Source organism: Thermobia domestica, chromosome 13, assembly GCF_964235325.1.
Source record: "Thermobia domestica chromosome 13, izTheDome1.hap1.1, whole genome shotgun sequence".
NCBI lineage: Eukaryota > Metazoa > Arthropoda > Insecta > Zygentoma > Lepismatidae > Thermobia > Thermobia domestica.
The window spans coordinates 124,053,212-124,077,020 of record NC_137466.1 but is presented as its reverse complement, the minus strand read 5'-3'; the positions used below and the strand labels follow the sequence as shown (position 1 = coordinate 124,077,020).

Here is a 23,809-nt window from a genome sequence, read left to right as displayed (position 1 = left end):
AATACATAGACTTCCATCACAGTTGCTTTTAGCGCTACAGACTAGAGCTCGTCACACCTTTTGTCGCTCACGATACTTATCAACAAGGTAATATTGTGTTAGCCCACCGAGAATCGAACCATAGGCCACGAGCGCTGACCATTCGGCTACCAAAGCATAGAGTTACCATCTGTCAGCATTTATATGGACATGTCTGCATTTTGAGAATAAACATTTCCGACAGCATACATTTTCTGAAATTCTCTGATTTGTTCACATTTTCTAAGCTCAAGTGTTTTGTCAATTCAACTTCATACATTTCACATGTAAAGATATATTTGAATGGTTGGATTCAAAAAAGGAACTGTTAAAAGAAGACCAATTCTACTTGAAAATATGTACTTTAGTTTATTGCTGGGTAAGTACTATAGTTTAATTATTATATGTGGCCCCGCGTGGTGTAACCGCTAACGCTCTCGCCTTTGGTGCGAGCGATCCTGGGTTCGATTCCTGGTGGGTCAAGAAAGTGTAACAGCTTTTTGAGGCTAGCAATCTTGGGTGAGGTTTTTCCTGGGTTTCCCTCATTCACACCAGCCAAATGGCGGGGTAGTACCTAACTTATAAGGCCCAGGCTGCTCCCTTCCTTCCTTTTTATCGGATAGTGTGCTCGCCGAAGGACGTCATCCCTCAAATACGTGACGGGCTAAATTGCCTTAAATGCCGACAGCCCAGAAATCTAATCCTAATCCGTTAATTATTATATTTCATACATTTCAATACATTCTTCATAATGTTTTCAAGACGAATTTGGAAGTAAAAAATAAAAGTTATCATTCTTATTTCAAAAGTTAATGTGTATATACAATATAAGAGTTACCCAGACGGAAATGTGGCATTTCAGAATATAGTAACCGCACCAAAGTAGAGTTCGTAGGAACATCTATGTAAAAATTCTACCCAAGAAAAAAGAAATAGCTAAGATTAGAGTCTAGTCTAATAGAAACAAGAACATTTATTACAACTGCATGAATATTATTTTTAAAATTTCGTTGGTTCTAATACAGTCAGAATCCCTAGGTACAGCCTTGACGCAGCGTCCGATACCCTTAGGATAGCTTTTAGGCTCTTTCTAGGTAGCTTTAGAAATATCAAAATATGCGACAAATGATGTGTCGTGAAAGAAGATAATATACCACTGTTGTCAACAAGCACTGTAAGTACCTGTTAAACAGGTTTTACATTTTAAATTAATATTACTTATTTGTTAATTTAGGAACTACGATGTTCATAACTAACGATTCGGTACCAAATAGTTTTTTTTTTTTTTTTTTTTTAATTTTTAAGTTCAACTTCCGTCTTCAGCAGACCAACTACTTAAAGTGGAAATTGTATGATTATTTAGGTTAGATTTGATACTTAGTATTGATACCGGCTATCGAACCTAGGACCATGTGCACTAGCCAGTTTGTAACGAAGAGAAAGCGGTATTGAACATATGGCTTTTCTATTGTTATAAAAAAAATTAGAGCGGGCAAAGAAACCGACACCAATCAGCAAAACAGATCAACAGCAATAGAACTCGCTTCTCTTCTTAGGGGTCAGGATCAGACAGTGGTAGGCCTATAGCTATCACCTGGTATCCCTGCTTCGCTTCTACATTATCATGTCAGTTTGTGGTGGACAACGACGCGATCATAGGATATTTCTTGTTTATGTCGTTTTCAATCACATTCACACCAAATTTTCAATAATTATGTTTGTCAATCATTCATCTTTTTAGCCTACAGGATCTACCCGTGGGGTTTAAAACTACAGATTTCATTTCATTTAGTTTACATTTCTTCTTCTTCTTTCACACTCGATCTATCCTCGGTCTTTCCTAATTATTTTGCTTTTGGATCTAAGCTAAAGCAAACGTTGAGAAATGAATAACTATAATGAAATGAATAGTGAAAGAATGCCCTTGCTCTATGTGACATCCGGAGAAACAGAAAAATGCGAACACAACATTCTATCATCAGATAGGGCATTGTTTTCTGTAATTTTTATTAAGGAGTTTGGGTTAACAAAGACTCTTTTATGTATTTACTGTCTGTCCGTGTATCCCTCCGGAAGACACAGATTCTCACCAACTACTTAATTGATCGCCATCAGTTTTGGCCAGGATGTAGGAGGACCAAATTTTAGAAATCGGGTTTGTTGATGGCTGATTTATTCAGTTGATCATTAGATATGAACAATCAAAAAATACGTTCTACATGTAATCCTATGAAATTAATTATGGATATCATATTTGCTTGATAAACTACCTTCAGTGCTGTTAAGATTAACAGGATCTAAAATACTAATACTTCCGTGAGCATACAGGGCTAAAATCAAACTAAATGAGTTTCCACTCGTCAAATTGGAAAGCTTATTTTTTATTTTTTATTTATTTATTTATTTTTTATTTTTTGAATTGTTCATTCATTCATTATACGGGTTTGTGAGCGGAGAATAGTGGGTGAAGGAAATTCGAAAACTGAAACTTAAATTTTCACATTGTGTACTTTCTTTTCTTTAAAAGAATGCCTGGGTAGCCTTGTAGCTAATAACAATTACCAGGGCCTGCCTAAACATTTTCTTCAGTTGAAGTTATAGGAAGTCAAAGTTCTTTATATCAGACGATTATTAATTGGTATGTAAAAAGTGAAGTCATAATTACACAGCTTTTTTCCACCTGCAATCCCGCGTTTTCATTCTCAACCTTCTCCTCTACGTCATGTTTAGTTTCCAATTTTGAATATACCTTTTAGAGCCACAGGGGAAACGAACAGCCTACTCTATCTTTTCTCCACTGGCTTAATAGCTACATTTTGCTGCGTTGAAATAAGTAAGCTAAAACCTGCCTTCGGGAAGAAGACTCACACATGCACATAAATTACTACTTTCTTTCCTTGTGCATTTCAACCAGGGCCGTCACGAGGGTTGTAATCGCCCGGGACGAGAATTCCCAGGCGCCCCCCCCCCCCCAAATGTGTTATGAAAAACAACCAGAATTTATTCTGTACTCCTAGATTTAAATGTGGAATGTAAGATCATAATGTAAGATAAAAGAAGTTGATATTTTATCAGTTTTTTAAAGTGAATGGCGTTTGTAGTTAAAACATAAAAGTTAATGAAAACATGGTTTTTAATTATTGAAATCGAGTGCTATTCTTGTTTATTTTGAACTTGATACACATCAACATAGCTAACAAAGAATATATACAAATAACGATGCAAATAAAAAGATAAAGAAAGATTTTAAAAAAACTCTTCTCACAGAGGGCTGGAAAGAGTTCCAGTTCAATAATCCTAAACAATGTTTTACTTTAGCGGTAATTTTCAAGTTCGATATTTATCGGGAGTCCCTCAAGGATATAATCTAAGTTCCGTGTTTTCTTCTTGTTATTAATGATATTCCTCCGTGTATTAAAACTTCTCAAGTTCTTCTTATAGCCGATGATCTCAAATTATACTTCAAAGTAAGTTCAAGTGACTGCGTGAAATTTGTACAGGCTCCAGAGAGAGTTCAAATATGGTGTGATAACAATAAATTAGTCCTGAATGTGTCCAAATGTAAATCTATATTTTTCACGAGGAAAGAAAATCCAATTAACTTTGCCTATACAATAAGTGTCACTTCCTTGTCTACCCCAAATACTATCAAAGATCTAGGAGTTAGATTTGATAGCAAATTAACCTTAGTTTCAACACGTTGACGCAATAACGAATACTGCATATAGAAACCTAGGTTTAATTTATAGGATAGGGCAGGATTTCTACAAAGAATCAACATTTATAAGGTTATATTTTTCGTATGTGAGGTCAAAATTAGAATACTGTTTTACTGTTTGGACACCAAATGTCACTAAATACTCTGATGCAATAGAAAATATACAGTTTAAAATCTTTAAAAATGCTTGCATACAAGAAAACCGGTTTCTACCCAAATTATGTCCCCCATGAAGACTTAGTAACGAATTTTAGTCTTCAAACATTCGAAAAACGGAGATGGGTATTTGATATGTTTTTCTTGCATAAATTATTAAACGGTAAAATTGATTGTCCACAATTAGTTTCAGAAGTGTTATTACATGTCCCAACAGGTAAGACTAGAACAGCAAACAAACACTACGACATTCTATTGTAGAAAAGCAAGAACTAACATATTATATAAGCCTCCTGTATGGAGAATATATATATACTTTGTATAACCATGGGCGTCTCTGGCGGGGGTACGAGGGGGGCGCGTCCCCCCAATATTTTGAAGTACAAAATATTCAATATTTTATTCTAATTTAATTTATTTAATAACGACAGAACTACATATAAGTAATAATTATCTTATTTATTTGCAATATAATAGGTAACAGAGTTCCTGATATGCCTCAGGGGGTCCGTGAAGGTAAGCAGAAAGGTAACACATGGACTCAAAGATAATAAACAGGTTGGGCTAGGTAGTACCATTTAAATCAGTCTCTTTGATGTCCCACCCAAATTTTACATGCCAGAGACGCCAGTGTGTATAACGAAATGATTAGGTTTTGTGTAGTAGATGTATTTAGTAATGTCCGAAAACAAGTTGAAGACAATCTTCAGGCAATAACTTCTGCATAATTAAACGACGTATATTTGTGTATGTATAATAGTGTAGCTATGTTAGATAAGTAAGTACACGATACTATAACTGGGCATTAGGCCTGTTGTGTTGTCCTTATGAAATAATAAATAAAGTTTACTTAACCGTGGCCTGATTTTATTAAAATATCTGAATTAACATTATTTTTGTAAGAAAAAAAATCATTTACCAAGATAATCTGAATTCCTAGAATTTTGTTCAATTGTCGTCTTGGCGCCCCCTGGTTGCGGCGCCAGGGGCGATTGTCTCGGTCGCCCCACCCACGTGGCGGCCCTGATTTCAACCATTGTAAGTATCTAGGGATGTACGCGAGATGCGAAAAGTCTCGTCTCGTATCGCATTTGCGAGACGATACACGAGATGAGAGTGAAAATTTTATGCGAGACGAGACTATACCATGCGAGACGAGGCGATAGACGAGACTCGGTTAAGTCTCGCAACGTTTATGAATTACATTTAATTGTATATTTAGTGATTTTACATTTATTGAGTTTTCTAAGTTGAGCGTTAATGCCTCCAGGAACAAAAAGTGATTGGGGCAATAGACATTTTATGAGGTTTATTATTATTCAAGGTTGATTTTCAGAATTAAAGCCTTCTTTAGTTTCTAAACATCATTAAAAAAGAAAAGCTTTGTAAATTGGTAATTTATTAAAGCATAGATTTAGGACTTTTTTTCGCGACACAAACACATACACGCGGGCGCGCACGAATACATGAACTTCTGTTTTTGGTCTGAAAAGCGAATAAGACTCCCTATTGCTGCGAAATGTGATATTTCTGTTGTTTCTGTCTTTTTCAGATTACTACTAGCGATTAATGTTGGGGGATGGCGGGGAAATCCCTTCTCGTCAAAGTTTATCCCCGGCCCGGCTCGCAGAAATAACATGATATTTTTACATGGAATAAGTATTTTCTATATATATATATATTTATCAAAAACATCCCCTCTAGTTCGTAAGTTTAATTCAAACACTGGTTTGGTAGGATGGCCCAATAGGTTTGGTGGGAGATGGTAGGAATGGCCCTATATCTGTCAGTAATTTCATTTTCTAGATCTGGCAGCACTATATAAGTTGAAAGCGAAAGTTGATAAAATGCGATAATGCAACATTGCTATAAGAGCGAACGAAGCGAAAGAATTGGGTCGTATTGTGTTGTGAGGAGTTCTTTTGTTGTCTACAAGCGCTCTTGGTGGTATAAAAGCATCTTTATAATGGAAAATCACCCTTCAAGGAAACGACCAAAACGTGTAAATGTTGATAGTGGCGACGATATTTTAGAAGAGCCAAATATTACTGGAAACCTCTAAGCTGGAAAACAATGTTGGATCCAGCAACAATTTATGTTGGTTTTGCTGTAAATTATGCTATTAATTTGACGAAAATTAATGGTCCAGCAATCAAATTAGAGCACAACTTTTCTTTGGATTTGGAGCGGAGGGGACACAAATTCGGATACCATGTTGAACTCTAGGTTCCGTCCCCTTAGGATGTTATGAACATTCATCCCATGGAAAGCAATGGCAAACCACCATGGATTCACCTTGCCAAGGGACTTTTAGGTCAAATAACTGCCTTCGGACAGAATATCGCATCATCATTCATGCAAAATTTTGACCCAAAATATATGCGAGACTGCGAGTCCATGCGAGAAAGTCTCGCGCGAGACGCGAGATGAGACTCAAAATTTTAGGCGAGACGCGAGACGAGACTTCACATTTGCGAGTCGAAACGAGACGCGAGACTTTTCCATTTCTCGTCTCGTCTCGTCTCGCGTGCATCCCTATTGGTATCATTGCTCAATATTAATAGACACAGCAAATCAACTTCTTTTCGAATATAGCATATCTCAGTGAAGACACAATTAAATTAGAAATATAAAAGAATTGTCAATTTTTTATTTACATTATAAAGATGCGTTATTTATTTCTTATTCTTTATAATAATAACAATGCAGTAAAGCTATTCTAAATACAAAAGAAGATTATTAAAGTGTGGATTGTTACCAAATAGAGCAAGATAAGACAAGATTAATCTCTAGCTACGAGTCCCGTATGCGTCAATTTGATTTACACCCACTTTAGCTGAATTCCACAACATAGCTGCTAAAGTTCTGACAGCTCATTACCTTGCAGTCTTCGTTTCCTACGGTTCGCACTAAAAAAGATCTTTACTTGTTGAAAGAGATATTATGTGAGAGTGGTTTTTGCTTCACTGAGGACCTATTGTAGCTAAAGCGTGAAAATGGTAAGTAAAGCTTAACTTGAAGCTCGTGTACTTCATGTTTCATTCATAATATTCTTTGTAAATGAGAAACAAAGGTTTAATCGTGCTATAAGGAAGAGAAGTCTTGGAAGATATAGGTGTATAAACACAACACTATGAATTTGAAGTACGTGCTAAGGACAAACTGAAACAGTTAAGATTTTACACTATAACAGAATTGTTAACAGCAAATGGATTTAAAATACAATATACCGGTAACCATTTCTGTGAAATAGCAAGAAACTACTATCTTCTTCCATGCTTAAGGGTTTTCACTACAGCGAAATTAAACTACCGCTAATTTTAGAGTTTTTCTGTAATATCCTCAAAACAAATAAAAATATTCCAAAAGCAGAAACGTAGTGAACTCGACAATATGATTTTGCATGTGATACCTTTACCACAATTCATCACTACCACAATTCCACAATCTGTTTTTGGTATGCCGCTATTTACAGAACCCGCAAAAAATGCTAAATCTATTTACAGTTGTAAATCGAAAGCAGATAGAAGAGTTGTGATAATGGTATCGCATGCAAAATTGTATTATCTAGTTCATTACGTTTCTGCTTTTGGAATATTTTTATTTGTTTTGAAGATATTACAGAAAAACTCTAAAATTAGCGGTGGTTTAATTTTGCTGTAGTGAAGACTCTACCGGAAGCTATAATTTAATAATGTAGCAAGCATTTCTCAAAGTTTTTCAACTGGGAATCAATTTTATTAGCCGGAATGTTCAACAGATTACCCTACTCTAGTCCCCTTCGAAGCTCAGTTTACCACTTTTTTTTCGGGGAGACCAAAGATCAGTGCGTTAGAAGATAAAGAACGAAGATCCATAATTGAAGGTGGAGATAGATTGGAAACATGGAAGAAATATTTATTAAGGCTCTAAGGAAGCGACAAGCAATTAGAAGAATTAGAAAACATGGGGGAAGTAGAAAAGGGCTAATGAAGAATTCATACTCAGATCCGAATACAATAAAGCATTACAAGAGCTAAAACAAGAAAGTTTCAGGTGTGGATGAGATACCAACAGAAATCTTACAAAGTACGGGACAGGAAGTTCAGGAGAGATTTTATAAATTAATTAACAACATGTATGAAGAGGAGCAAGTGTCTACAGACTTCAAGAGCAGCAATATAGTGGCAATACCAAAAGCAGTAGTTACTGATAAATGAGAGAATCACAGAACGATAAGCTTGCTTACACACGCTACAAAAATCTTTACAAACATTCTCTATAGATGACTGTAAATCAAGATAGAAGAAATACTAGTAGATGGCAATTTGAATTTAGAAAGAAAACAGGAACGTGGGAAGCTGTACTTATACTAAGAGGATTGCCAAAAGAAAGAATTCGAGTAGATAGAACAATTGAAGGGTTGGATGCAAGAACCAGGTAGATCCAATTTTTTTAACGAATTTGATATTTTTACACATTTCAGTAGGAAAAAATCACTCTACATTGTATGCAAGAGTCATGTGGATTCAGTGTTATAATGCAAGGGAGATACCAACATATAGTATTCATCGTGAAGTTAGAGCAAGAAACAGGCAGCTGGGGAGAAATTTCTAAAAGTGGACTTACCTGGTTCTTGCATCCAACTCTTCAATTTACGTAGCATTTGTGGACCTGAAATAAGCATTTGATAATGTAAAATGTTCAAAATTCTGAGTGAAGCAGAAATAAACTAGAAGGAGCGAAAAATAATATATAACCTACACAAAGAACAGAAGGCAACAATTTTACAATTATTTATCGAATACATAATAAAACTTGTTCAATATTACGGGAAAATAGACGTCGTGGCTTGTAGTATGGAACCTCCCTAAGTTTGGACCCCCTCCACCCCAACAAAAATTTTTGGCTGCACCCTGGTGGATAGAATGAGAAAAAATTCCCAACCTGAAATTAGTAAGTAGACATCTTATCTGCTAGGCTTTAATAATAACAAATAGAAAAAAAAAAAGAAAGAAAGAAAAAGAAATGCATTATATGACAAATTACAACTATTCATGTCACATGTACGAACTTAGAAAATAAAAGTTAAAAAGAATTACAATCCTTATTTTTACCTGGACTAGAGTCAGATTTACTACTTCTTGTGATAAATCGAGGTGACCTCTGTTGGGGATCATAGGAGACGCTGTCTTCTGACATCCATTTATCAGCTCGTTGTGCACCCAAGCGGGTTCCTGTGTGAGGATTCATATCCTGCTAAGAAAATAAAAATAAAACTAGAAATATAATTCTTATTAAACTAACAATAAAAATGATTGAGGAAATTAATTTTTCATTACGTTTAAACGTTAAACTGAGAGCTTACTTGATTTTCCCGCTTACCATAAAATATTTCACTCTCTAAAGTACGTAGTTGTAGATTTAAAGCAAAGTATTGTGAGTATTAATGGTTTCGACTAAGTAGATTTCTTTAAAGTTGCTCGTTTAAAAATTGCAGAAATGTTACAGGAAAATTCAATTAACTGCGTTGAGTACCTGCGCCATCTTGTGTTTCAGACAATATGGAAGTATTTATCTCCTATATTTGAAATGAAAGCGCGTTTTAATAATTATTAATAATTTAATAATCAAATTATAATGTGATTTAAGTTTATATTCTTCACACCTCTCTAAATGTCTCTTTGCCACCCAAAATTATACTTTATAATAGCCATATACATCAAGTAATATTATTTAAATTAGGATTCAATCATAAAACATTAGATGTATATAAATAAAGTTTAATTTTTGCAAATTGTCATTTAACCCTTTTGTGGGCAATGGGAAGCATACTTCCCGCCAAGGGATCATAGGTATGCTTTTATTTGCTGCACTGGGAAGCAATATTCCCATTAGTCATGTTTTTTCACTATGGAAATGGGAATTGTACTCGAGAAATGATTTCGTTTGTTTGTTTTGAGTGTGTGCTGGGGAGCATAGAGGAAACATCTTCGAATCCTTTTAGAAAAATTCGCCCACGAAAGGGTTAAATAAGCTTGAAGAAGAATTCAATCAAATAAAACCATTTAAGCTCTCGCTTCTTATTAGAAAGAAAATAAAATAATGCTTCCTCATTTACGTAAATTAAAGTATGCTTACTGTACTTCAACTAATTTCCTGAACAGTTTCCTAATTTCCTAAACTCCTATCTGAATTCCATCTATTAAACAACATTTACAAACATTGCGAATACAAAATTTCCAACTTGCTTGGCCATAATGACCATTTACGTCGAAATTCGGATTTTTACCTAAGTAGCTGATTACAACTTAGATCTTTGTCGGCCGCCCTGATGTATCACATCTTTCAGTTTTAACGTCCGATTGTGCTTTGTTCTTTAATTTATATATCATTTGCACCGTGTAAGATTCCCTCGATTTTGATCTTCCCGTAGTTACTACCAATGTTAAGTTGCCCAATAATAAGGAATGTCATTCTTATAAGCCTTTAATAAAACATAATAAAATAATGAAACATAAACATGTAATTAAAATAAAAATATACGAAAACAATAACAATAAGAAAAATACAAATCATATATATATGTATATATATTGGGTGTTCTAAAAATGGCGCCCATAGATAATAGAGCACTATTCTTCAGGTCAAAAGAAAGCGAGAATGTTATATCATGGTATACCCTCTGAAGCCTCCTTCAGCCGCTATAGGGAATCAAAATTAAACTATGTGACAACGTTATAGATTAACTTGGAAACATTAGAATTGCTCTACGAATCAATCAAGCAGTTACATCGATTGTTACGCTAATAGGTGGTGCTAGTGTCAACGTACATCGACTGAACTGCTATCTGGAAAGGATCGATGTAACTATTTCATGGATTGGTATATCTGCTCTGTGGTTCTTTATCTGCGACGTTGCCACGTAGTGCAATTCACGTCTCTACACGAAGACCCGAAAGCTATACAATTATATATTTTTTCGGTTTATTTTGACTTGTAAAATAGTGCTCTGTAGTCCGTGAGCATCATTTTTAAAACAGTCAATATCGTCTATGGAACCTGGAGAGTCAATACCACGTTCACAAAACTTCCATTGGCTTCTGTCCTTAGCCAACTGGATCCAGTTTTTGTATTTCTACTTCTGCTGAATCCATATTAATGTTGTCCTCCCATCTGCACCTAACGTTTCAACTTCCTTTTCCATTCTGGCTACATGACCTGTACATTTGATGACCCTAAAACTGTTTGGTAAACGGTATGCAGGCCCTCCGAAAAGGCCTTGTGCCACCGAAACACACCACTTCTTGCTAAAGCATCATCTGGATAAGCCTGCTTGATCATATCAAACGTCTCTGTCGCAGATTTACCGAGTTTAACACAGACTTTAATCGCGTACCCCTGCTCTAATGAACGCTGCATTTTCGGCTTGCACCACTCACAGAAACACGTCGCGCGAAAAAGCCTGTCCTAACTCTCCGTGTGCTCGGAGACAACTGACCAGCCGCTCGTTCGTTAGCTAGGAACGCCCTCTACCGGATCCAGTCGGTGCGCGCACGCTCCGAAGTACAGTCATGGCGGAATAAAATCAGTCCTATTACTTCCCGGACAAACTCTGTAAATTATGCAATTCCTGTTATAAAGTTTCCGTCATTCCTCATTCCCGTTTCTCTTGGGTCCGAATATTCGTCTGAGGATTTTATTTCCAAATATTTTCAGTCTGCGTCTTTTCCTCAAAGAAGGGAAAAATGTTTTGCAACACCATACAGCGCAACAGGAATCATTATCCTTTTATCTATTTTAAACTTCAAATTCCTCGACAGAATTCGTGACAACGAAAGATTTTGAACTGAATAATAAAACGAATTACCTGCTTTTAGTCGACATTTAATTTCTTCGTGGGTATGATATTGGTCTGTTAATATTGATCCTAGATATTTGAAAGTATGCACTTTGTCAAAAGTATTATTTGATATTTTGGTGCATCTATAATTAGTAGTATTACGGTCCCGGCGATCTTCCATGTATTTAGTTTTCTCTGTATTTACTTCTAAATCCATGTTCCTGCAAGAGTTTAGTAATCCTCTGCATTTATTTCTACTGTTCTCATATCATTCCCCACCAGATTTACATAAGCAGCGTACGCCATAACCTAGTGCAGGTTTCTCAACCTGGTTGCCGCGACCCCTAGGAGGTCGTAAGAGGGCTTCATGGGGTCGCGAAGATAAGCAAAAGAGATAAATATAATTAGAATCTAATACCAGAAAGTATTTTTAAATATTATTTTGAATTTTGTTCTGATAGCCATTTTGTTATTTTTATACATACTGTTAAGAACAACAAAATATAGGTCTACTAAACATTTTTAATGGTGTAGAGATCAATTTAAATGAAAGAGATACGATACGAAACTAATGAGAACAGTATATGGAAATACCAGAAAAATACAAATGCAACAAAACTTGCATATTGAAAGACAATTCGAATCGAAAACTAATGAGATATTTGAGCATAGTGTGATTTCATTAGTGCGGTAATGTCCGGTTCAATCTTCGTGCCGCACATTATCATACCACTTAAAATACTCAATAACTTTTTTTGACAACTGTCCAAGTTTTTAAACCAAAATTAGAAATTATTTTTCTTTATCATGGGATCTAATATTAAGGGAGTTATGAAATTTTAAAATTTTGAAATGGCATTCCTTTTGAAACAATATGACGGATCATATTCGATATTTGTAATATGAATGAACTGACTAAATTTGGTTTCAAACCAGTCGCTTTTAGGAAAGTTACTGTGTCCACTATACGGGTGTTTCAAAACAACATCGACAACGTTTGGGAGGTTATTCCTGACACCAAGATAAGACAAAAAGTATAGACCAACCTGAGTGCACAAATGTTTTCTTTCGGAGTTATAGGTTGCCGAAAACATGAAAAATGAACTTCAAAGGTCTATAGCTCCCAAACTATGCGACCTATCGCAATCGGGTCAAGACCTCCCTTAAGAACTAGTATGTATTCTATCGAAATATCCATGTTTCAGAATCATGCGGTACTTGCGCAACATTTTTATAGAGGTAGTTTGTGAGTACTTCAAATTATATGCCTGCAGCCAAACTCCCTCTATAAAAGCCGTTGCGTGAGAACCTTAGGATTCTAAAACATGGGTATTTGGATAGGGCACATACAAGTTCTTAAGTGGAGTCTTGATCCGAATACGGAAGGTCCCATAGTTTTGGAGGTATGGATCTTTAAAGTTCATTTTTTCATGTTTTCGGCAACCTATAACTCCGAAACTAAGCATTTGTGCACCCAGGTTGGACTATACTTTTTGTCTTATCTTGGTGTCAGGAACCACCTCCCAAACGTTGTCGGTGTTGTTTTGAAACACGCTGTATACAAGAAATGAATTCCACTGTTATACAAATAGATGGATATCGTGAGATCTCCGCAATAGGTATATTAAACATTCCACAGAAGCTTATTACAAATCAGAAATTATAAGGAGTTCGCTGGCAAGATAATGTGATAAAATGGGGGTCGTGATAGGAATTACGTTGAGAACTACTGACCTAGTGAATACCACTCAGCTCTATGTGTAGGCCCTGGTTGCTATCTTTAATTTTCCGTATAGCATACTCCAAAAAATGTTGAATAATAATGATGACAACGCATTTCCTTGTTTCAAGGCATTCTCGATGTGAAAGCTCGTGTGGACAAGAATTTTCCTACTTGAACTTTACTTTGGGAGTTATTTAAACATAATTAATCTAACTAGCTTTTTCGGTATTCCAAATTCTGTAAGAATGTTGTACAATGTTTCCCTCCCAATCGAATCGTAAACCTTTCTAAAAGCAATAAATAATTGATGTACAGGGGCATTATATTCTCATTCCTTTTCGAGTATTTGTCGAATGGTAAATATCTGGTTGATATTTGATCGATTTTGTCTAATTATGCACTGATAATCTCCAACAATTTCCTCTGCGTATAGAATCAATCTTGCTAATAGAACGTTTGAGAGGATTTAATAGGATGTGGACAGAAGAGAGACGCCTCGGTAATTATTAAAATCATTTTTGTCGCCTTTCTTGTGATTGAAAGAATGATTGATTCTTTGCACTCTTGTGGTAATTTCTCCTTGTTCCAGATAACGAGAACGAGTTTGTATATTTTGTTCCGCAATTTTTCCCGTCCAGCTAAAATTATCTCAGCCTTAATTTTGTCTATACCCGAAGATTTGTATTTCTTTAATTTCTTTATAGCTATTACTACTTCTGTTCAGCTAGGCTCTGGAATATACGATTCTGCTTTGTGCACATCTGCTTTGTGCCAGTCTGAAACGCATGCCCTGATTTGTAACTGTCCTTTTTATTTCTGTGTACGTGTCCCTGTTATGGTAGATTATGTTAAATATTACAGGGTATAAAAGAATATTGTCATAGAGACAGGTGCCTCGGTTGGAGCGAATTAAAAAAAATAGATTGCTCACTCCATGTGCAAGGGTTCCCTAATTCGATTCCAAGGCATATGAGTTTGTGCTGGATACATTCGTGTTCTCGGAATTCTACCGTTTCCTCCCATAGTTTCAGGAGCCACGGTGGCTCAATGGTAGAGCTTTCACCTGTGGTGCATAGGGTCCTTGATTCGGTCACAGCTCGCGGATTTTGTGGTCGACAAGCCCCATATGCTTGGGTTTTCTCGGTTTTTCCCGTTTCCTCTCACTTTCTTCATTCCGTCATTTCATTCATTCCATCATCACCTTTTCTTTTGGCCAACAAGGCATGAAAGTGGGTAGTAAAATCGAGAGTTTATTTCATTTTCCTCCAACAGCTTCATTTCATCAATTTCTTTTATAGTCATTCGCTTTCATTAATCATCCGTTTGCTTTAGTCAGCAGGACATAACCATGCGACATAAACTGAGCGATTTAAGTATATATTTAATTTTGTTTTAAAACGCAGCCTTTTTATGTTATAAAAAATAGTACTACATCATTCCTATGTAATATATGCAGAAAATACGTATATAACCATAACGGAAACACAATAGATTAAAAAAATAAAATCAGAGAAAACTCCTCAAGAAAAAGCTGCAATGTGGATGGGAAAGGAAATTTGGTCGTAAAGAAAGGAAGACATTTTATTTAGAAAAAAAAAGGTAAAGAAAGAAGTTGGAAGTATCTGCTTTGCAGTTTGGCAGAGATCAGGGGTTTGGTTTTCCCATTTCCTTCGGAAGGTGACAAGTGAGCACGACTAATATATTGGTAATCGATGTCATTGGGTGTCGAATTCACAGAACTTGCAGCTTTACACAGTACAGCGGGGAGCACACAAGATTCTTCTTCTCCAGACGTTAGCTTTTCACTTACGCTAGTTCAAGTGGATTTATATACGACGTATAGAGATTTCAAGCCCTCGAGGTTATTAGAAAGAATACTTTCTCAGCTTTTGGCAGTATTTATGTCGTCAGATGTCGAATGCTTGGTGATTTATATTGGCTAATATAAATAAATTTTACTTCAAAATGTGAGATAAGTTAAGGAGTATATAGGGAAGTAAAACACATATGAACAGAAATACTTGTTCTTTTAGATACATCACCATAAGAAAGATGCAGATTCATGATTCCATTGTATGCATTTTTATACACTTTATCATTTTTGTTTCCTTTAATTTGAAAGATATATCTGTTGGGAGTTACATAAAACTTCCAGTGGTTAGTGCCTGTGACTTTAGTTCCTGTGGTTGTCTCAGGATAGTAAGTATTCAAATTTTAATGCAATTTGCAATGGGGTAACATTAAATTTGAACCCATTACGATGATTCAGATAAAGTGTAGGTTCACATCTTTTGAACCTTTACTTTATCACATCTTTTTACCCTCATGCCATAGGAGACTGCGCTTGAAAGTAAATTGCATCGAAAGTGTCACTGTTCCTATCAAAGACCCGCAAAACTATGGATTCGACACTAATATTGGTTGTTTCCGATTATTTTTGTTACCCCCTTCCTATTTCCCTAAGGAATATATGGTTGTCTTGCCCCGCTAGTACACCATTGGTAATGTCACTTTTCATCTCAGGGAGCCAGCAAACTATAGATTCAATACTAATACCAATCGTTTTTGATTAGTTTTACATGTTCCACCGTTTAGAGTTGCTAGGGATGTCTAACCCAATATATTCTTAAAAGATTGTAAGTCATTTGTACAAAGTTTAAGAAATTGCTCCAAGAGTTCCACAATTATGCTGGAACATACAACGTACATTTTATATGCATTATACCTGACATTTTGCGATTTACTAACCACTGTCTTAATCTATATTGAGTAGCATCCTTTCAGATTTTGTACTTCTTAGTCTCCATCTGTGTACCAATTCCAATTCGTTGGACTGAGTACTTTTTGCTGCAGTGAAGTGCAATTGTCACATAAATCACATTCAAATGTAAAGAAAACTTTTTTTTTTTTTTGTAAAAATAAAATCTGATTCTGTGTGATAACCATGGTATAATGTATAATAACCACGGCAGCAAGGAGCAAGGATTTTCTCCTGCATCGTCCCCACTGGATTTCAGATGAGTGTTCAGTTGTTAGAAATATGCTCTGAAATGTAACAGTACTTCATGTATTTATATTAAATACTATAGTACTATAGTTTATTTACTGTAGTTCATAATAATATATGCGTAAATAATTATTATTCTATATGATATATTACGTACACGCGCACACTAAAGTATGCGAATATTCACAAGTGTACTTGTGTGTCGGTTTTCTGTCCCCATTAGTATCACTCTTTTGCCTCTCCTTGGAATCCGTCATTTGCTCCACCTTGCAATCGGCCATTTCCCTCTAGAAAAAAAAAACCCTGCGGGCATTCCTGCATGACACCAATTAAGACTAACTGGTATTGAAATACAAGTATATCCTGATTAAGCTTTCCGTTATGACATTAGCAAGATAACACAAAGTATATGATTACTAAAGTATTATACCGTATATATAGACTCAAAATTATGATCAAATCTTAAACTTTATATTTTGTTTAACCGTAATATAAGGCAAAACAAATGAGGTGCTTTAGGGCAAATTGTTATCGAGGAAAATAGATTTTTAAAAAACAAAATTTTATGGCACTGAATAGTATGTCAATCGTTGCCAATAATAATTGATAGTGTTCTTTTTTTATGGTTGTTTGTATGTGCCACAAGAGTATGTGTGTCACCAGTAGAAGACAAAAATAATAGGTAGATCCTATAATCTGCTACTAGTCACTGTAGGTTGTTTATTCGTTCATGCACCATACACGTAAAAGAAACCTACAGTGATTAGTAGCAGATTATAGGGTCTACCTATTATTTTTTGTCTTCTACTGGTGACACACATACTCTTAAAAAACTATATTTTACAATAAGAATAGCCTAATAATGTAATTAAAGATTTCGTAGGTTGATGGATTTTACTTACATTTATTCGCACTTTGGAGTCTTCTGATTTGTTCTTTTGTTTTGGCTCAAACTGAAGGAAAACAAGTCTTGCTAACCTTCCAAGGACGAGCTTTTTTATAAGTTCTGGCACCCCTGTTCCTCTAACGCCTCTATGATGAACATTTAGTGTCACTACTGACAATCCGGACGCAAACGAAACGAGGCAAATGCTAACGCCGTAATACATACCTACAAGAATGAAAATGAAATGTATATTTAAACCAGTAGCATCACACACACACACACACACACACACACATATATATATATATATATATATATATATATATATATATATATATATATATATATATATATATATATATATATATATATATATATATATATATATATATATATTCAATTAATATCGACACCAGAAGTGGTAGCAGATTTATATCATTTCCGGTTTTAGTACAGAGATTAGGGTGGAGATGGCATATATTCTTGGGTTCGATTGATTGATTTAAAAAAATATTTTCTTCCTATTTGTTACCATCTTTACTCTATAGTGATTAACTTTAAAATCGGAATTGTTTCATTTGTGCCACTTCCGGTTTGAAGAGAAATGAAGATACCTATTCTTAGAACTCTAAGTCAATTCGAAAAGATTTTAAAAAATAAAAAACGGTTCTAGCTAATAACTACCTTTCTCGCTCTAAGAAGAGCAATATTGGAACCGGAAACCGGAAATTATACAGGAATTCTATCACTTTCGGTTTTAGTAGAATGTTGAGGATGGAGATTAAATGTATTCTTGGAACACTTAATCGATATGCAAGAAACAGCTTCTCGCTATCTACTATCGCTTCGCTCCATAGTGGTCAACGATAAAACCTACTTCCTGTTGGGAATCATCTCCGTCAATGAACTCGATTCCTAATTTTTTACCCTCTACATTGTGATCAAAGTTAATGGTGACCTGTGCACTCACTCACTGACGCGCCTCTCCAAACGTGGAACATATCTTTCGAGCATTGCTGCCCAATTTGAACTCATAAAGTAAACCCGGCCGTAAAACATCCTTTGACATTGATCGGTTCACATCAGTATTGTAGTTCCTACAACCAACACACTTCATAACCCTGGACTGACTGACGATTAATGAGAATAACATCTGAGCTCATTCAGACAAGGTTGCCGACATCTGCCGTTTGAATTACAATTTTCGTTTCAGCGGCACGAACTCACGAACTTTTTTGGATATCTGATAATTAAATTGCAAATAACTAAAAAGAGAAAGATAAACTGGTTACTGCATTGTTTGAGTTTAAATTGGCTTATGAATAGGGTCGCAAATTCATGATATATATAATGCCCTTAAAACATGGAAAAATGGCATAAAAATTATGAAAATGGCCATTAAACCTGTGACAGTAACTAAAAGAATAAGACAAACATATCAAATGATGGGCATGGTGTCAGCGATACTAGAAAAATAAAATAGTTTTTTCTGTTGAAGTATGTAAGTTTCATTTTAAATGAAAATAACCAAATAAAATATAAATGTAAGGAATTTAATGATTAAGACAAATACAGCAAATTATTCAGCTTAAAATACACTTATTTTTCGCATCTTGGCTTATTGTGTAGTGTTGTGTGCTTTCATGTTCTGCGTATTACTGTAAAGATAAAGAAATAATGCCTCCATGTAGATCGTGTGATTATTGTTTAGAATTAACAAATTTTATATGAAAAATTGGAAAGTGAAAATCAGAGATACATTCGGGGAAGGGAGGACTTCCTAGACATGCTGCCTCTTTCCGCTAAGATACAGACCGTAGAAAAATTAACAAGTTAAACATCAGAAATTATTTTTTAAATATTGCACACACACAAATTAATTTTGGAAATAATTAATGAAAATGAAAAATCCATTTTCCCACTTACCTTACCCATGATTGCAGTACGCCACCATTGTCTTCACAACATGAATACAAAAATTAATATCTGTACTTCAGATCCTTTTTCTTTTGCTTGTAAATTGTTATCTTATGAAAAAAATATGTTTACCTCGGTGCGAAGTCTCGAGCATGTTGCCAAAATCAAAGGAATAACAAAAAAAAAATTACAAATTACCGAAACATACCAAAAATGATTAAAGAAAATCAGAAAACATGAGGAAGAATGACAAAAGATGACCTAAAATCGAAAAACAAAAAATGACCTAAACGCTTAAAATTGGTAAAATATGCTAAAACATACACTTTGAAATTATCTTTTTTTTTTTCAAAGTGAAGTGTAATATGATGCATATTTGATGGGCATTGTGTCCGCATTATCGGATAAAAAGATGACATTTCATAAAATTCCGCTCCCTACTTATAAGGAATGTTATAGAAAGTAGAGAGAAAAAGGCGGAGGAAAAGAAGAAAGTCTAGAAGAGAGATTGAATACATTCAAGTCATGAGAAAAGTGAAAGTGCTCATTAATTTTATGATCAACGATATATATATATATATATATATATATATATATATATATAGTGTTCCAAGTGAAAAAAAAGAGGTGGTATGTTCTATTACAATTTTGACTCGACATACCGGCTATTTAAATGTTGAAATACAGTGAGGTTATGTTGTCTAAAAGATTGCATTTCTATTTACATAATGACTGAAAACCAGTGGAGAGCTTCTTTATAGTTACAGGGAGGAAAGGACATGGAGACACTTTGATCCCCCCACTAACAAACAACTTTCTGAAAAAAATAAAAAAATAAAATATTCCGTTATGTTGTATTAGAGAGAATTATACAGAAAATGCTCAAAAGCCGATCTTAACAATTTCCTGCGGGGAAACCCGCGTACCCCTCACTCGAATGAGGGATATTTCAGACCCCAGAAGATTCGCCGCCCACAAAAGACAACTCCTAAATCCGCCCATGCTCAAAAACACGACATTTATATGCATTAAGACAAGAAGACACACATATACATAAGAAAGAAACAATTCAATATGGGACATCAAAATATAAAGTAGATGGACTTCTTTGAAGACAATTTATTTTGAAAACAAAGTGTAGGGATAAAATAACAAAAATGTCAGTGTTTCCAACTTAGAAATTATTTCTACATAAGAAATACAATCCTTTTACCTCCAAAGCTATTCGTGAATTACTGTGTATAAAAATGGATTTGTTAAAGGTATTTAGCATCCTCTTACTCCAGTGACGGTATGTCTTGATCACTGAAAAACCAGAGGCGGTATGGCATACCACTCCATACTGTCTCACTGCCACCACTGTATATATATATATATATATATATATATATATACAGGGTGTTTGAAAAAGTACTCCCTAGTTTTAAGTATAAATTTAATTGGGAAATGAATGAAAACTTACATCAATGAGTACATATCATGAAAGAAAATTCCTTCAAGTTTTGTTTAATGTTGGTAGACTTCAACGTGGGATCCATTTGTAGCCCTGCACACGTCGAGACAATATTCCACTTCTCGCCACGTATTCACCAACATTTCAGGTGTAACTGTCCCGACCGCCGCGACGATTCCTTCCCGTAAATGATTGATGTCTCTGATCTTTTCACTGTACACAACATTGTTTCTGTGGCCCAAAAGAAAAAGTCCAGTGGAGTTAAGTCTGGGCTTCGTGGTGGCCAAGGTATTGGGCCAGCCCTGCCTATTCACCTTCCTGGAAAGTGAGTGTCAAGAGCTGCACGCACATTGCTTTAGGCACTCCTAATTGTAGACTACGTCTGGCCAATGACTTCTTCGGGCTCCGAACACAAGAAACACGGATCTGTTCGACAACATCTTCAGAAGTTCTCGGTCTACCTGGTGATTTTGCTTTTAAAACACTACCGGTTTCCTTGAAAGACTTTAGCCAATGACAGATAGTTTTTGCTGTAGGTGGTTCACCAGCATACTGACGTCTAAAATTGCGTTGCACTGTTTTGACTCAGTTTTCACAAGCCAAGTAACACACTGCGCTTTCTGTTGCGGAGTACACATTGTTGCTGAGTTGCTCTGCACTGCACGCCTACCTGGACTGAACTGAGGAAACAGAGGGAAAAATAGCACTGGTACCGTCTCAAGGTCAAGCAGACCTGCCAGCTGCAAGGGAGCCAAACTTGGAGAGTTGATAAATCAAACACCACAAACCTATATATATTAAAATTTATTAACATATCCCAAAACTATTCTTCTGAATAAAAGATAGTTTCTTATTTGCTAGCCATGGGAGGGGTCTTGATAGAACATTCGTAGTAACATAATGTATTGGAGACAACTATTTGCCGTGTACACGTTCTAAGCCAACATTGCTAAAATACTATATAATTATCAGAGATAGATATGTTTGCAAAATTTAAAGAAAATTGTATGTGGAGTGAAAAATTGCAAAATTTGACCCTAGAGAGGTGAACGCACCATAACTTTACCAGCCGAATAAAATTGCCTAATAAAATAATATAATTATCAGTCAGAAATATATGAATAAAGAATTTATGTGTGGTACTTACTGATGAGAGGCGTTTTCTCCGTTGGTGGAAGACTTTCTCGGATAGTCATAAGAAACACTGTCATTGAAAGGAGAGCGCTGATGCCCAGAGTCACCTTCTCTCCTGATTCAGATGGCACATAAAACACCAACAGTGCTGAAAAAAAAAGAAAAGTAGATGTACGATAAGTCAAATTCTTGTGAAGACGAGCCAATGTTACATGGGTCATAAACACTTTTCTTTGCACAGGGTAGACCATTTTTTAAAACAAAAAATATCTGGAATCAACCTTGGAACTTTTAAACTAATAGATAAAATTTGATGAAATTTTGTAACATGTCGACAGAAGGATATCGCTTGACTTATTCTTTTGAATACTACTCAACTAACAGAGTTACCAACCCATCTTTTAAATCTCACTACTTCAAGAACTTACATAATTTCAAATCTGCATGTTTCACCACTCAAAGAAGGATAGACTTTTCGAGAATTTATGATCATTTTTCCCAGGGCTATATTGATCATCAGCTACTCCATTCCAAAAATTAATTACAATAATTTCGTATCGTTATAGACCATGCACACGTACAAGTCGAAAGGCTTTTGAATGAATTGTGGGAGGATAATATAAATAGGATTGTTTCAAGTGTATTGCGTGAAGATATAAGTTTACGAACTGTGGTGGGCCTCTTCAACGTGCCACATACAATATTACAGAATAGGATTTCGAGTGCTAGAAGCCAAGCCCTCCAAGAAAAAAAATTATCATTCCAAAAGTAGTTGGTCATCCAACCATCCTTTCGAAAGATGAGGAGGAAGGGTTGACAAAGAAGTTGCAGATAGTATTTTGGAATAAGTTAAAAATTTTGGGGAAAAGGTTGTTTTTCTATTCCCATATGTTATTCAATGTGAAATGATCGATATGCAGCGGATTACCCTACTATTCTTGAAAAGCTATTTGATCGCGTAATTTAGAAATTGTTGTCGGGAGTTGCAAATGATATGGCACTTGTTGCGGAATCTAAAGAGAAAATCAATAAGATGTTAGAAAATTTGAGAAAGGACTGAATATATGAGAAGAAAATAAATGTTAGAAAGACAAAAGTTATGGTGATTGGAACGAAGTGGTCGCTCTCAAAAACAGAGTAACAGGGGAGAAAATAGAACAACTGACTAGATTTCGATATTTAGGTAATACGATGTGCGAACGTGAAATAAAAGCAAGTACAGAAATGTCGGAAGAAACTTTCAGGAGAAAAAAGTCTACTTTGTGGGGTCCTTGAATAAAAGAGTTGAGAAAAAGACTCATAAAATACCTCTCGTGGAGTATTGTACTGTATGGGGCAGAAACATGTGCATTATGCAAAAAAGGAAAAAAAAAAGACTAGACCTTTCTAAATTTGTGTAGATGAAAGGAGAGAATTGGCTGGATAGAGCGAAAAAAATGCGATAATGTTAGATACGGTAAAAAAATGAAAATTTTAGAGAAACTGGTTGGAATATTGACTAAGAAGGTACTGTATCATGAAGGACACGTTAGGCGGTATGATAGCAGGAAAGAGAGAGAGGATGAAGTTGACTACAATTGATGGATAGCATCAAAACAGAAAAATCATACATGAAAACAAAGAGGTTAACCGAAGACCGTGGAATAGGGAAGCTTCTCAGCTGCTGCAAGTAAGCTGACAATAATGGCAGAATATATATGCTGATGGTAATGTTATATCGATTTCTCTGTGAAGTACTTGAGTTTTAATATTTGTCATTTACATTAAAATATTGTGTAATTCATTGCTAAAAACTTCTCAGCCCCAAGATATAAAATGAAAAGTGTTCGTGGACCATATTACATTGAAGCTCTTAATCCATACAATTTGAATACTCTCCTGTTCTCTCTTAAGGACGACCTACATATAATACAATTATAAATGCAATAGAAGCGATCTCATGGATTTTTATTTCATTTACACACTAGTTTCATAA

General features: G+C 35.2%; 1 protein-coding gene across 4 annotated transcripts in view; it reads right to left on the bottom strand.

Moving 5' to 3' along the window:
• LOC145668480 (neuronal acetylcholine receptor subunit alpha-7-like) overlaps window positions 1-23,809 on the bottom strand; it is a 287,737-nt gene that overhangs the window by 5,507 nt on the left and 258,421 nt on the right. For 2 of the 4 annotated variants that reach the window (XM_081736407.1, XM_081736410.1), the window contains exons 6-9: window positions 21,848-21,982; window positions 17,347-17,555; window positions 8,989-9,130; window positions 8,501-8,545 (exon numbers count right to left, since the gene is read on the bottom strand). In XM_081736407.1, coding sequence (XP_081592533.1) covers window positions 8,501-8,545; window positions 8,989-9,130; window positions 17,347-17,555; window positions 21,848-21,982 — 531 coding nt within the window. The remainder of the gene's footprint in view (window positions 1-8,500; window positions 8,546-8,988; window positions 9,131-17,346; window positions 17,556-21,847; window positions 21,983-23,809) is intronic. The other 2 variants (XM_081736408.1, XM_081736409.1) reach the window with 2 other exon arrangements.